Source organism: Seriola dumerili, unplaced genomic scaffold (genome assembly GCF_002260705.1).
Source record: "Seriola dumerili isolate Sdu_G_001 unplaced genomic scaffold, Sdu_1.0 BDQW01000242.1, whole genome shotgun sequence".
Taxonomy (NCBI): Eukaryota; Metazoa; Chordata; class Actinopteri; order Carangiformes; family Carangidae; genus Seriola; species Seriola dumerili.
Genome location: NW_019174497.1, coordinates 1884298 through 1899811, shown reverse-complemented (window position 1 = coordinate 1899811; position 15514 = coordinate 1884298). Strand labels below are relative to the sequence as shown.

The window sequence follows — 15514 nt, the reverse complement described above, 5'->3', positions numbered from 1 at the left end:
AATGGATTTCTTAAAAAAACAAAACAAACAAAAACAAACTGGGGAAAAATAATAGGAGCAGCTTAGTAAACATAATTTTTCTCCACTTCAGTATGACTGCCCAGGTCCCTGTGAGGTTGGACCAGGAGCCCCCGAGTTTGTGAAAAGGGCAATTTAAATAGATCAGACAACAACAGACCACTACAACATTTGAAACTAGCCACTCCACTAGCGCTGAGCCAGCTCTGTTCTGGAGCAATCTGGAGCAAATCACAGTGGCGCCAAATGCAAGTGTAGGATGCCTGCTGCAGAGAGAAGATAAAAGTCTGTGTGCTGGGTCCTCTGGGTCCGCCGGCTTCCATCCCACTAGCACGATTGCCTACTGATGTATGACATGCAAAGTGTGAACTTGAAATAAGACAGCCACTGACGGCCCATCTGCATCTTCTTTAGCCGATGAGCTCAGGCCAGAGAGGATCCTCTTCACAGACACACCACACACACTGTGCCAAGGAGGTTGTGCACATGCAATAAGTGTGGTAAAGGCAAGGAAATGCACAAGCTTGAGTATCAACAGGCACATGTGTACAGCACATCAATGGACGTCTACAGGCACTCAGAGTGAAAGGGGAGAAAAACTGTAGTGAATATCAGACAGAGTGTGGGGACAGAGAGAAGAAGCTGGATGAAATATTAATGGGTATGAAATATTAACATCATTCTTCTATTGAATTCTCAAGTTTTGGGAATGCTGTGTTTTTGCAGCAGCATGTTTACTACTCTTTCAACTGGGAGGATTCCTGAAGAGCCGTCAGAAGGCTGTCAAGTGATCGGTCAAGTCTTATCTCATACACACATCCACTTTTCACTCTCTTCAGGATGCTTCTGATGAAACATACAGTGTGTTGAGTTGAAGGCGGAGAAGCTGTTTTGCACTGATGTGCTGTGTAATTATAGTCTGACAGTCAGAGGCTTGTAGATGGATCCCATGTAGGACAGGTACTTGTGGAGTGCTTGCATACATCATGGTACAGTTATTACACACATACAATCCTACATGTAATCCTAAGGACGCACGTACACCCAACCGTACTGATAAGCAGATATGTACAAAAGATCTACACGTACTACCAAACAACTACACACCAACAACCATGGATAGTGAAAGCTCTTTCTTCTCCCCACACGCGCGCACACACGCAACTCCTCTCCACACACATGCCATGCTCCATATCATGCAATGTGAAGATCCAGTGAGACTTAGAGTTGATGACAGGCTTAAAAACATGCAATTATTTGCTCTTCTTAATCCTCCAATAAGTGGTGGCCTCAGTGTGTCAAGTGGAAGGGAAACACGTATCTCAGTATGATCGGGAGGTATCCAGTCCTTTTGATAATACCAGATTGGAACTGAGGTTTTCTGAGGTTTGTTTTTATAAACAACACTCCGAAAGCCAAAGCTCAATGTACAATATAAAATTAAGAAAGGCAGCAAATCCTCACATTTGAGAGGATATAACTAGTTAAAGTTTCAACTACATTGATTGACGGATTAATTGACAAATTGATTCCTCACTACCAAAGTTACAGCTTTGAATCTCTTCTAGACCTTTGAACTCTGTCCCAAAGTGCAGTAAGTCGACTTGAAATGCCCCAAGAACTAAGTGAAACATCTGCCCGGCAAAGTGCAATTATGAAACTGTCACCATCAGAATAACAACACCTGATGTATCTTCTGTGGACTTTAATCGTCAGATTATCAGGTTGCCATGCCAGAGCGACAGATGCCCCCCTCTTCTTTACTGGAGGCTGTCAGGTACCACGATGCCCTCTGGCAATAATTGCACCTGACAAATAAGCCTTGACAAAGGAATGGAGGGTGTTCAACCTCTTACTGATCTGACAGAGCGACTTAATTGAAACTATCAATCAGAGCCACTATCCTCTATCTCTTCTTTTCTGACTTTCACTCGTTCCTGCATAATCCATTTCTCCTCCTCACAGCTGAAAGAATTTATCTCCTCTCTGTCAGTCTCCCTGCCTCTCATGCTCACTTGCACACGCATATGAAGACCTATGTATGTGCACAAAATCAATACAAAAAAATATTGCTTTCCTCTGCTGGCTCTCCATCCTCATCATTCCCCCTACAGCACGCAGGCACATTACTTGATCATTACATCGTGACAGAGCTAATTAATACATCATCCCAGCATTTTCTGCTGTCTTTCTTTCAACAGTCTGCCTATCTAACTCTGCAGCAGGTTGTGTGTTTAGTGCAGTGGCATCTAAAGTCCCTGAGCAAAAGCGTAGTAGCAGCTTTTTTCCAAATCACTACAGCCCCACACGGGATGTCACAGTCACTGGCAGGGAAGAGAGGATAGAGTCAGAACAAAAGGAAATACCTCCCCTCGCTGGAGAGGAAAGGGTTAAGCCTATTACAGAAGACCAATCAGGACTGGGGGAGCACTGCAAACCTCCGCAGTAAGAGAGAGAGGGAGAGAGAGGGAACGAGGGAGTGAGGGAGAGAGAAGAGAGCAGAGCAGGAGATATAGAGATACCAGGAGTGTAATGGTTTGCACTCCTATTCAGACACTCAGACAGGGAGGGAGCACAACAGAGAGTTGGTGAGATGAGGAGTATTCACACACCAGTCCACATGGATGGATAAAAGAAGAACAGGGGGGACAACGGGAGAAAAAGAAGAATCCCACCAACATCCCTGTCAGAACTAATCTCTGTGGACTTGTTTTTCTCTGTCTGGGACTCAGGAAGGAAAGAACATCTGTCAGTAGTGTGACCCTTGAATGTTCATGAATATTCAATCCTAATTCTTGGATTACTGCTGAAAGGAGCAGAAGATAAACCAGCAATTTGTATATGTCGACCTAGATCGTTGCAGACGTGGATGGAGAGGGGACAGCGTGGTGTATGGACCAGCCCCGGAGCATCTGTGTTTACCCTGCATGGTGAGCTTTGCTGTGTTTTGATGGGGCACTCTACTTATGGGTATGATTTACAGCACTTAGCTGAGTAGAGCATATGTGACAGCAGAAAACTCAATGCTAAATATCTGTCACAACAAAACACATGCACACGATTTGAAACCAACAGTATAATTTCCTGAAAATCTTCAGCTATAAATTTTGTTGAAAGACTTTAATTTAGAAATATGATTCTGGTTAAAGTGAAACCTATATGAGCTACTCATTAAAAGGCATTCAGTCTAAAATTTGTAATTCCAAGTAGTTGCTACTGTAAACATCACATCCTAAAAGGCTTTTGCTAATTTGTTTATGCATGAGGATGGCTGTTTATTCCCATACTGTGAGCGCTTCCGTTTGTGTTTTTCTGCTACACACACATATAATCCAAAGTGTCAGGCTCTTATGATACGAGAAACTTCATATTCAATTGTGCACTTTCAAACTGTGCATCTACAACATGCATGATCGTCTCTCTTGCCTGGTGCTCCTCGCTCATTTCTGCTGACATTGTGGCATAGTAAAGTATCGCATCCATCACTGAGACAACCTTGAACAGTGACCGACATGTTCCTCTGAAGAGATTACATGGATCACATGGATCACATATAGTGACATACGACGAGGCATACATGTCTTTATGACAAGTTCCCCAAGGAATCACACTGCGCTTCAGCTCTGAGCAAGTCTGCCCTATCATGAAAATTGTATGACCGTTTCAGCACCACTGTGGCTGCACAAATGGCAAACAATAATTTACACTAAGCTTTTTCCTGTGGTAATTTATACTATAAACAACAAGAACAGCAAAACACTACTATGATTAATATTCCATCTGAAAATGAGAAGCTGAGATGTAAAATACCACTTGCTTTTTCTACAAGCCCTGTATTGGTGCTACTGTTATGTTAATGCGTTAGCAAAGATGTTAAGTGCATCAGGCGATGCACAGGAACATGATAAGATATCAGAGGCTTGTTGCTATGCTAATAAGAGTTTCCTTGTCGCCTCTCTACTGAGGATATGTTTATTTTAACTAACGCATCCCCCACACTTCCCTCTCTTACTCCTCCTACTCTTCCTCTCTCCTTATCACTCTCTCTGTATCATCCATTACTCTCTCTCTCTTTAGGTCACTGTGAGAGAAAGATGTGAAACTGAAGGACAGACAGATGATGCTATGTGCACTACTTCCTAAAGTCCAAGTATTGTCTGGGATCTTTTTGCAAACCTACAAGGCAGGCTCTCTGCCTGATGAACTCACTTCCACTACCTCATGAAGATGACCTTCTCCCCAATTGCTGATTCAACCTCCTTTCTAAACACATATAAATTAGAGTGACCACAAATGTCACAGTGATCACGCATGTCATGGTGATTGGACACATATGCACTCTAATAATCTGCTCCACTCGCGCCATCTCCAGTGATTGAGGGTTCAGCATGTCAAGGGTCAAACTGGAGGCCTGTGCTCGATTTACAAGTCAATGGCGGCTGGAGCCAGCCGTACAGAGACTGATGAGAATGGTGGAGAGTGAAGGCCTGTTCCATTAGTGATCCCAGGAGAGACATGGGCCTGGACGCTGCCCGGACGCACTGACCTCTCCTGGACCGATTCTGGACATTACTATGCTGTACACTGGAGAATCTGCATGGTTGTCTGACAAACTCTTGGAGTACAAGCTAATGGATATAACTATTTTTCTATATTGACACATCTGACTACTATCTTCTCACTGAGGACAAAAAAAGCAAAAAGCAAGGATTTGGATCGTACTATGAGCAGTACATTCCAGCCCTCTGCAGAGGAAAGAGCCTGTATTTCTTTGTGTTCTTGGTTGGCTGTGTTTCTCCTGCCTGGGAATATCATGAGATTATAAACAGGAGGTGGCTCCGACATCTTATCCCTGTTCCACTCATCCATCAGTGCTCCCACCATCACCAAAGCAAACGGACCGGAGATCTGAGAAAAGGCCCATAGAGGACATTAGCCCATATTCTCAGACATCCACTGGGCGCAGGTGGCTGATTCCTTAGCTGCCTTGCCATTGTGGTCAGGAAGAAAACGCTGGCAGCCCACAGACAGCCTTTGGTGAGACAGACAGGTGCTTTTCTGGCTGTCAGCCTCTCTGGGAGGGGCAACTAGTGATAGGAAAAGCCTCGCTGGGGGGCTCTGCTGGAGCGGAAACACTTTTCCACGGGCTATGTTTGGATGTGATGCTTGTCTCTGTGGATCTAACATGGACTCTATGGCCTGATTACACAGCCCTGGTATTCAGATAGTGCTGGAGGGAAGGGTAAATATTGCAAAAACAATTTTTTTCTCCATCATCTATAATGCCATTAAGATTTGATTCATTTCTCTAGGGTGGGAGGGGTCCAGTGCATGTGTATTACATTTTTCTCTTCCAACATTAATTACAGTCCCAATTACCAACTGTTTTTTTTTTTTTTGGTGATCTCATTAGTCCTTCTATTATTTGAGTCTTGTCTGAACAAACATCCTGTATTTTAAAGTGCTTCTCTGAGAGTTGGAAGCCCGCTGGTGATGAGATAAACATGGTGTTCTGGCAGAATATTCTTGTCAGTCATAAACCACTTCCAGTTGCTTTCACTTGGCAATGTCTAAAATGCTGTCAGAAATTATGGGTTCACTTAGCTTAGTGTAATATTAATCCAGTTTGAATGGTGCTAAAATCTACTTCCTTCATTGTTGCCTTCCTCCTCCCCTTTTCATGACCTCTGGTCTATATTCATTATGTAAACTATAAAGGCCCAAACATTATTACTATCTCAGCTTGAATGTGTTCAATAGAGGCTCAAAAGTACTCTAAGCCACAAGTAAGCTGCTACAAAGCCAAAACATACCAAGCCATTAGGACTACGTGTTTAAAGACTTTAATTTGTTCCAAAGGGTTTCTGTTATATGATGTGACCCTGCTTTGGATGCAACTGTCTGATGAAGGATGGTGATAAGGAAAGTAGAAGCTGATCGAGGTGAGATAGTTGCTAGTTAGTCATGCCAGGTGCATAGTGAGACAATCTGGAGGGTATGAAAGGAAAAAAGTTCCAGCACTATTAAAGTTTCTACTCTCAGAATTCCTCGTTTGAACTCAAAAGGCTTCCTTATTATTTGATAACTGGCAGCATTGCGTCTGACAAGATTTCTCAAATGTGTGTTAATTATAGCTTTCTAGAGATGCACGCACAGAGAAACTCTTCATTTTTCCTCTTCATAAATTCTCTCTCTCTTCTCCCTACATGCAGGATAATGCATATCCTTCCCTACCTGGAACAAGAAGCCACCATGAGCAACGTCACAGTCACCGATAACACTGAACCTGTCAGCCGTACCATGAGTCCGGCAACCCCCAGCCCGTATCCCTACCCAGTCAGTTTTCAGGTCTCCCTGACTGGCTTCCTCATGCTGGAAATCCTCCTGGGCCTGAGCTCAAACCTCACTGTGCTTGCTCTCTACTGTATGAAGTCGAACCTCATTAGTTCTGTCAGTAACATAGTCACAATGAACCTCCATGTGTTGGATGTGCTGGTTTGTGTGTGCTGTATCCCGCTCACCATTGTGGTGGTGCTGCTGTCCCTGGAGGGCGACACTGCCCTCGTCTGCTGCTTCCATGAAGCCTGCGTCTCCTTCGCTAGTGTTGCCACTGCTGCTAATGTGCTTGCCATCACCCTCGATCGCTACGACATCTCAGTCAAACCAGCCAACCGGGTGCTGACCATGGGCCGTGCCCTGGCCCTGCTGGCTGCCATTTGGGTGCTATCCTTTGCTAGTTTCCTCGTACCCTTTATTGAGGTGGGCTTCTTCGCCCAGGGCCATGCTGAGCTGAACCAGACAGTGGTGGAGAATGTGGTTCACACTAACCAGTACTACACAGAACTTGGGCTCTATTACCATTTGCTTGCTCAGATCCCTATTTTCTTCTTCACTGCCGTTGTCATGCTCATCACCTACTCAAAGATCCTGCAAGCACTCAATATTCGCATTGGCACACGTTTCCACGCTTCACAGAAGAAGAAGGCTCGCAGGAAAAAGCGTCCATCCATGACGGCCATGACAACGCAGCAAGAGGCAACAGATGGATCCCAGAGCAGTGGCAGCCGCAACCCCACGCTGGGCATGCGTACCTCTGTCTCTGTAATCATTGCCTTGCGCAGGGCTGTTAAACGCCACAGAGAGAGGCGAGAGCGCCAGAAAAGAGTTTTCAGGATGTCCCTCCTTATTGTGTCTACATTCCTTCTGTGCTGGACACCCATCACGGTACTCAACACAGTCATCCTGAGTGTGGGCCCCAGTGACCTAATGGTCAAGTTGAGACTGGGCTTTCTGGTCATGGCTTATGGGACCACTATCTTTCACCCTCTACTCTACGCTTTCACTAGACAGAAGTTCCAGAAAGTCTTGAAAAGCAAGATGAAGAAGAGAGTGGTGTCCATTATTGAGGCAGATCCCACACCTAATAATGCCATCATCCACAACTCCTGGATCGACCCGAAGAGAAACAAAAAGGTGACATTTGAGGACAAAGACACCCGACAGAAATGTCTGTCTTCTGAGGATGTGGAGTGAAGCAACTCATTATCTTTAGGGTATACGGTCAATAAAAGCAGCTAAAACTGACATCAGGTCATGATGAAAAAGGGAAAATATTAATCCAAAGCAGTAATGTAAGTACTTTGTGTAATAGAATGTACAAAAACAAGAGGTGGATAATTTATTACTATTTATTGAGAATAAAAGTAGGTTTCATAGATATACCATATACTGTACTGTAGATATTGCATGGCTTTTTGTAACAGTAACAACATAAAGTACATTGTGTACATACATGATACATGTACAGCATAGGGTAAACAAGGTATATAAATAGAGAGAGAGAAGTAGGAATTGTTATGTATATGTATATTTATAATAAATTTTGTGTTCACTCACCTAACGCTGCCAAAGGCTTCCTATTCTCCCCCCAAGTAAAGTGTTTGTGATTCTGTAACAGCTGTGAGATTACTCCCATTCATCACCACCATGCCACTTGCTCCGACACCAGACCCTGCAGTCCTCTGTGACCACTGACATTATTGCCTGGGAGCCCTCGGCAGGCAAGGCCCTCAAGTTGAGACTGTAGGTATGGGGATACAATAAAGGCGGACAGGTGCAACATGGAGAGATAGGACTGGAAAGGAAGTAGTGAAATAGTGTATGTTATGTTCCTACAGCAGAAAAGCTATGGGCGTACTGTTCACAATCATTGCTTTTAGAGTTGAAGAACACTCGCATTCCTGAAACACAACAGAACACCATGGTTCCCATCATCTCATTTGACATAAACCAGATGTAATCAAAACCTAGTCTGTTTCATAACAGCCACCACTTTGAGCCAAATGGAAAATCTACAGTTGCCTTATTTTGGTATGATGAATTGAGCGTGACTTTATGGTGGGACAGGATATGTGACAGGGAAAGCACATATTCGACACAATGAAAAAATTGGAACAAATATTTTGTTTTAATTCCTAAAGTGGATAGAATCCTCTGATGATACGTTCTCAGAAAGAAATTATTAAATCAAACTAAAGGAAAATGTTGAAACTGGTTGTACTATCAAATTGTTTGTTTTTAATAACACTAGCCCAACGTCAATGCTCTCCAAATAAGCACATCCATAACTGCAATAACAGCCTACTGCGAAAATATTGAAGCTTAATAAAAGATTCTGTTTACAACACACAATAATAGACAATGAAGTTCTTCTTATCTGCCTGTGTATGTCCACCAATAGTGCGTGTCTTCTTTTGTTTGTCAAGGAATAAGGCAGTGAAACTGTATTTCCCAAGTGGCTGCTGCTGCTGTTAGATTATAATGCAGCCAACCTTGTATTTTTGGCTCAACTTGTATCTGAGTTTGGCCTAAATAATTAGGAATAATTTATTCATACAGCTGCAGAAGAATTTCACTAGTAAGAATCTACAAAAAAAAAAAAGAAAAAAAACAACTGTCAGCTTATTACATTCAGTCTGCACTCTAACACTGAATCTAGATGCACAGTTACATTATCTATTAGCATATAAAGCCAGGCTCAGCTAGCCCGGTGGCTCACTTCATAACAATCCCCAGGTCAAGGATTACATTCAGTCTAAGATGTGGATATATGCAGTCCGTTCACATGCATGCATAAAGGTACACACACACACAAATGCGTGCGTACACTGTACTCCTCAGTATATCTCAGTAATGAGCTTATTATGCCTTTGCTGTCACAGGTACAGTAGAAAATTGAAGAGCCCTTTAGATCCTGAGAGCAGAGGGCTGTTGGCTACCAGAGAGGTTGCACAAACCCAATCGGAGGCTTCTCTGGCTGTCAGTGTGTGGTTTGTAGCACAACAGAGAGCGCTGATATGGGAATATTGATGCAGGCAAGGTTCTTTATGGCCCTGCTGTAAACAGGCAGTGTGGATGTCACGGTGCCTTGAGGGCACGTCTGTGATTGAGAGTGGAGATGGGATCACAGCCAGCGACAGATTAGCCGACAGGGGAAGGAAAATGACTTATGAGATGAAACATTGAGCCAAAGAATAAATGCCTAATGTATACAAGTCCAAATTTTTGAAGGCAAACATCAAAGGTGGGATATCAATATACAAATGTATAGACATATTTTTGTTACCACTATAACAATGATACACAACTGCCAGCTGTGTCCCGCTCCTGGTGAATACATAAATTAGACCCCTGCTCAAATGTCAGGTACTATTCTAAACTTCATCAGCTTCTGCTACTGAAAAAAAAATCATTTGTATTGATTACCTTCTAAAATTACCTCTCAAAGGCCAATACTATTTGCACCAACTAGACTTTGAGGTCACAGTTTGCTTTCCATCCTGAGGTGCAGCCACACTGAACAAGTCAAAAAGGCTTTTTCGAGCACAAACAACAGGCTGATGTTCTGAGTTGAATTGCCACTTTGTCAACATTACATTGTTAAGTCTGACATTTGCTTCTCATTAGTCATTTTGCTCTCACTAATCACTGAGACTGATGTATCTGTTCCCTTGATGTCATTTTCAGCCAACTCAGAAGCTGTGTGAGTACTAGGAGCAGTTAGCTTCATGTATTGTTCTGTAGTTCATATGAAATGAACTATTTGTACATAGCAATGTTGTGAAACAAAAAAGTTTCTAAATCACCTTTTAAGAAATGCCTTTAATGCATGGTGGTGTTCTGACTGAAGAGCTGTTTTTGGTCACCTTTATTTAGAGCCTTGATGGCTCGACCTTTTCTATCGACGTTTGTTGCTATATCTGTTTGGATTCTGGCTCTGGAACAGTTATATCACATTTATAACCTTGGCCCCACCAATAAAAAAAAATACCAACTGGCTCACTAGTTTCTCCAACTGGATGAAAAGCCATTCACAAGAGCAACAACAGAGCTTTGGTAACTCTCAGAAAAATGTTTACATGTGAGCAGCAATTCAGACGCCTGTAGCCAGGCAGCATCTCACTTTGACCAAAATACTATCCAGAGCCTTTGGGCATATTGTAAAATGTTTTTGGTGGACATTAGACTGTGACCCATGACTCCAATTTTGGCTCAATCTCATTATTATGATGAAATATAATTTAATTTTAAAGCTGCATTAAGCAATTTTTAACCACCCGAGGCAAGGAAAAGGCACCAGAGCCTAGACAAGTCTATAACAGGGACTGGGTGCTTAAATGTTGTGAAATGAAAATAAAAATATAAAACAGATTAATGAAGCTCAAAATCAATGTGACATACATAAAAGGCTCTGTTTAGCATGTGACTGGAAATTTACACAAAGCTGAACACTGTCAGTGTCAACTCGTTCTTCTTCTATTTTTGTGTAAAAAAAAAAAAAAAAATGCCATGGATACAAATCCCAAGGTCAGCATTGCTGGTTAGCATATTGGATATGTTAACAGGCCACAACTACAACTCTGACCTGAGATGACCTGCAGAGAAAAAAAAAGGTCAACAGAGCACCACAGTCAAACAGAGGTTCAATGACGCTTCAATGTGGGCCTTATTAGAATCACTTGACCCTGGTGTCCTTTTCCTTCTCCCCAATACACCACATCAAGGCTGCTACTTACTGCTGTCCCTATCACATACATTATGTCCTTCCCTCTCTCGCTCAATGGCTGCCTCTCTTAGACAGCCATTCCCAATTCAGATGCCATCTCTTCAGAGCCCCTCTCTATCCAGCCGCAGACACCGAATAAGAGCCTGGGAAATCACATTACTCTGTCCATATGGAGCCTCTATTGCATTAGGTCAGCGAACACTCAACTGTAATTCTGCTATCATAGAGAAGAAGAAAGTAAATTGAGCACACCAGCCAGCACAGCTTGACAAATTGTTGCTTGTGGTCATTTTCCAAATGTTACTCTCACCAAGCCACATTTAGAGAGATGGAAGGACATTTTATAGAGTTGGAAGATATATTACTCTGCTATATAACCTATAATCTCTGTACAAGTAAATCCATGGCTGAGACAGGAACCGGGAATCAAAGGCAGACAGAAATAATAGAGCATGACCTCTAACTGCTATGACCTTAATGGCACCATTGTGTGGTACTGGAGAAAATAACAGACGAGTCTGCCTTTAAATCAATGCTGTGTAGATTACTGTTCCGTTATCAGTAGAGAGCAGACAGTACATGACACATCAAGTGTCATCCATTATTATTCACTCCACATCAGAGAACAAATTATTCCTGGGGGGTAAACAGGAATAAGCAACTTATATGCAAGCCAGAGAAGACAATAGAATAATGTAGCATTATGATTTTAAAAATATATAATATAACCATGGATTTTATATGAAGAGAATTTGGCCATTGCACAAGAAATGCTTATGGTATCAAGCATTATAGATAGTTTAGTTTATAGTTTAGTGTGTAAGAATTTTACATTTGATGACATTTGTCATTATATTGTGAAATCTCAATCATCATTTGGGAAATGTGGCTCGGAGAATGGAGCCAACTGCTATATTCTTATCGTACTAAACCAAAAATGTGAAGGACAAAAAGAAGTCAGTAGTTTTGTGCAGACATGGCTGCATGCCCAGTCTGGTTGTGTGTACCTGTCAGTCAGTGTGTGATTTTGTGTGTATGTGTGTGTTTGTGTATGCATCTAATCAGCACTGTGTGTCCTGTAGTTGAATGTGTATACTCCAGCATGTGCAGCTATGTCCATACAGTATGTGCATGCAGCCATGTGTCAGTCCAATTGTTTTATCAGGCAGTGACAGAGTGTCAACCACTGTGTGAGAGAGGGGAGGCAGCAGAGAGAAGATTGCTGCCCTCCAGCTCCCCTCACAGTGATGACTACTGTCTGGTGATTATACTGCCACTCTTCTATCCACATGGAAAGATATGAATGGGACCACCACAACAGAGCTCACGAACACAGCCTGGCAGCTTGAGTCTGAGACTACATGGTGAGCATTTGTATCCAATAAAAACAAAATAGACTCCAACATTTTAAATAGAATTCATTCTCCTTCAAGTGTCCTTGTGTCACAATAGAATTGCAGAGCGGCAGAAGTTATTTGGCTCCTGAAGTAAAGGTCCCATTAATTTTCTTCAAGGACAATGTTGGGCTTGGATGTACTTAAAACTCATTATAGTTGAATCATCATTACAAGGGATGAGCACTTGCTGAAGCTAGACTACAGAAACCCAATGAAACATTCAGTGGTTTGAATCAGTTCACTTTCAGTTTCTGGGTCATTTTTGGAGAAAGTAAGTAACTACTAATTGGGGAAGTATTTTCTCCCAAAATGCAACAACAAAGCACTATGAATATCAATGTATCACCTGGAAGCATTTATAGCTGTGATTCACACTTTTAACTAGCTTCTTGTTATGGCTAAGCAATTAATTGCAAAGTCATCAGAGCCGACATTATGAGCCTCTAGCTGGTACAAGGTGAAGTGTCTCTTAGGGAGCATTCAGTGCAATATGTGAGCAGGAGACAGAGCTAGACCGTGTGGCTGCATCAAGTGAGGCAGATGTAGTTGGCAATAGGAGCAGAGGCAGATAAAGTATGAATGTAACAGTGGATGTTCACTTTGAGAAAGAGTATGGCTGCAACTAACTGTTATTTTCATCACTGATTCATCTATGGACTTTTCGGTTAAAGGTTCAGTTCATGAAATGTCAGAAAATGATTTAAAATGTGCCCATCACAATTTCCTGAAAACCAAGGTGACATCTTCAGATGTCTTGATTTGTATGACCAACAGTCCAAATCCATTTTCAGTTTACATCACATCATAAAAAAACACAGGTATTATAATCTCTTGTATTGTAAATGCAGAGATAGCTGAAGCTCTCAGCAAGACTGGCAAGTAAACAGCTGTTAATGCTAATGTTGGCTATGCGGCAATAGCAAAATTTACATGTTTGAGACTGAGTATGTTAAATAAATATTACTCAGTCTTAATTCCTAATTTTCTGTTAATTGTTCAGCACAGATAATTAATAAGATAGATAATAAGATATTGTTTTATTAATCATTACCACTGTAAATGTGACAATTAATAATGACATTGATTTCAGATGGTATTTTAATTATTTAATTAAAAAAGGGTTGGGGGATTAAAGATGATCGTAGCCTATTGGTAATTACTTGGGTAGCTTATTGATAGACATTTTCAGCACTTTAAAATAGAGCTGAAATGATAAGTCAATTGACTAAAAATTATTGGCAGCTACTTTGATAGTCAGTTAATTGTTTAAGTAATTTGTATTTTTTACTTTTTCCTGATATTTCATTGACAAAATGATAAACTGAGAAAATAAATCAGATTAACTGACAATGAAAATAATTGTTAGTTCCCTTATTCGCATTAGCACAACTGGTGGGAAAACTTTAAAAAGTGAATTAGACTTGGATATTTATCTTTTCATTATTTTTACAGCATGACATATAGACAGATGATACTGAAGCTCTAATTAACATGACATAGAGTGATTCATCCAAAGATCTCAGCCTGCCTCTGCTATAAAACCTGAAATACCTGATTTCACCATGCTGCACACTAAACTTTAGTGCTTTGCTGATATTTCAATCAGCAAAGCACCGATAAGCTTCTGCACTCATAATCAAACAAGCCATAACCATGCAGTAATAGTGTGTGCTGCTTTACCTTAAACAAGGCATTTCTCTGCACCACTTTCTGGACAAAAACCATCCACCACATTATGACCCAGGGATCTGACCATAACCCTGAATGTATATAATTATGTGCTCTGTGCTGAACGGGATGTTAACCTCTTTGACGATTAATATTTTTCACCCATCATCTTTGTTGACCACATATCGACTGCCCCTCAACTCCTCTTACTATAGCTCTCTGTAAAACTGTATTTTATGAATGCGCATTTGAAATAGTGCTGTTGTGAAACGGTCTATACAGCAAGGGAATTGTAAATATACTGCGAGTTCATAATTAGAGCATATTTCCTTATTCAACAAAGTTATTATTATGCCACATATGTTTAGATATCATAATCCAAATACAAGGCATTGTTTAAACTGCAACACCCACTGTTAGTGGGTTGCTTCTGAGTGTGGAATTAGATGCAGTCTCCGTGTGAAAATCACCCACATCCTCCACATCTTAAGAGAATTTCTACACAATTCTACACAGATTCAAATTGGATCGCTGGATGGGGTTGAGACTTAAGCCTCTGTTTAAGTAGTCCAAGTCAAGCCTCCAGTCACTCAGTTAAAGTCCAAGTTTGAGGTCCCTATAGTAGTTTAGGCATCAGCCTAATCAATGACACCTGTTGATATTGGCTTATCACAGATTTATTATTAGCATACACGGTATATTTGCCAATAAAAACCAAGAAATTGCAGTATTGAAATGCCATTGCAGTACATAGTTTGTCCACCAGAGAGCTCTGACAAGTTCAGTTTTAAGCTGTAAAATTTTTCACTCTGTATATGTCTAGGTCACAATTCATTAAAAAACAAATATCCCCCAATAATCCTATTTGACTTTTCCAATCCTAAATATTCTTATCAGTATCAGCTGGGATTCAAATTTAATAATATGGCTACTTCTGAAAATTCACTATGATTTATTTCCCATTTCTCAAGATGCGAATAATTGTGATGACTCTAATAAAAACTGCTCTAATAAAAGTAAGGGAAAACCACATCTTGCAAGACAGATGTGGAAACTTCATCACGATATAATTATTCGATCAAGTCTGAGAAATGGTTTACAGCTGAGGGCAACAATATTAGCTATAGTTGTATTTTATGGTAAAGACACGTGAACACTAGACACAATATTCACCTGTTTATGCTCCTAATCCTCATATAATAATGGCCATATATAACAACAATAAAAAACCTGATTATCTGGCTTTGCTAAAAAGTAGATTTTATCTTTCATTTCGTTTCTATCCATTAATTAAGGCTAATTGAAAATTATCATGGGAAGTTGGTCAACGATAGCATCATATCTTTCAATCGTTAATTCAGGCAAA

At 41.1% G+C, this 15514-nt stretch overlaps 1 protein-coding gene across 2 annotated transcripts; it reads left to right on the top strand.

Moving 5' to 3' along the window:
• The first annotated feature begins 2536 nt into the window (after positions 1 to 2536).
• On the top strand, positions 2537 to 8093 carry LOC111229713 (probable G-protein coupled receptor 22). 2 transcript variants are annotated; one of them, XM_022756162.1, is made up of 4 exons: positions 2537 to 2766; positions 2872 to 2948; positions 4096 to 5260; positions 6231 to 8093. In XM_022756162.1, the coding sequence occupies exon 4, from the start codon at positions 6235 to 6237 to the stop codon at positions 7549 to 7551; it is 1317 nt and encodes a 438-aa protein (XP_022611883.1). In that variant the 5' UTR covers positions 2537 to 2766; positions 2872 to 2948; positions 4096 to 5260; positions 6231 to 6234; the 3' UTR covers positions 7552 to 8093. The 2 variants fall into 2 exon arrangements, with proteins under 2 accessions (XP_022611883.1, XP_022611882.1); XM_022756161.1 differs by having other exon boundaries at positions 2537 to 2948.
• Positions 8094 to 15514: the final 7421 nt, after the last annotated feature.

Excerpts from the sequence above, each read along its gene's own strand:
- LOC111229713 (XM_022756162.1), top strand. The coding sequence starts at position 6,235 with ATGCATATCCTTCCCTACCTGGAACAAGAAGCCACCATGAGCAACGTC.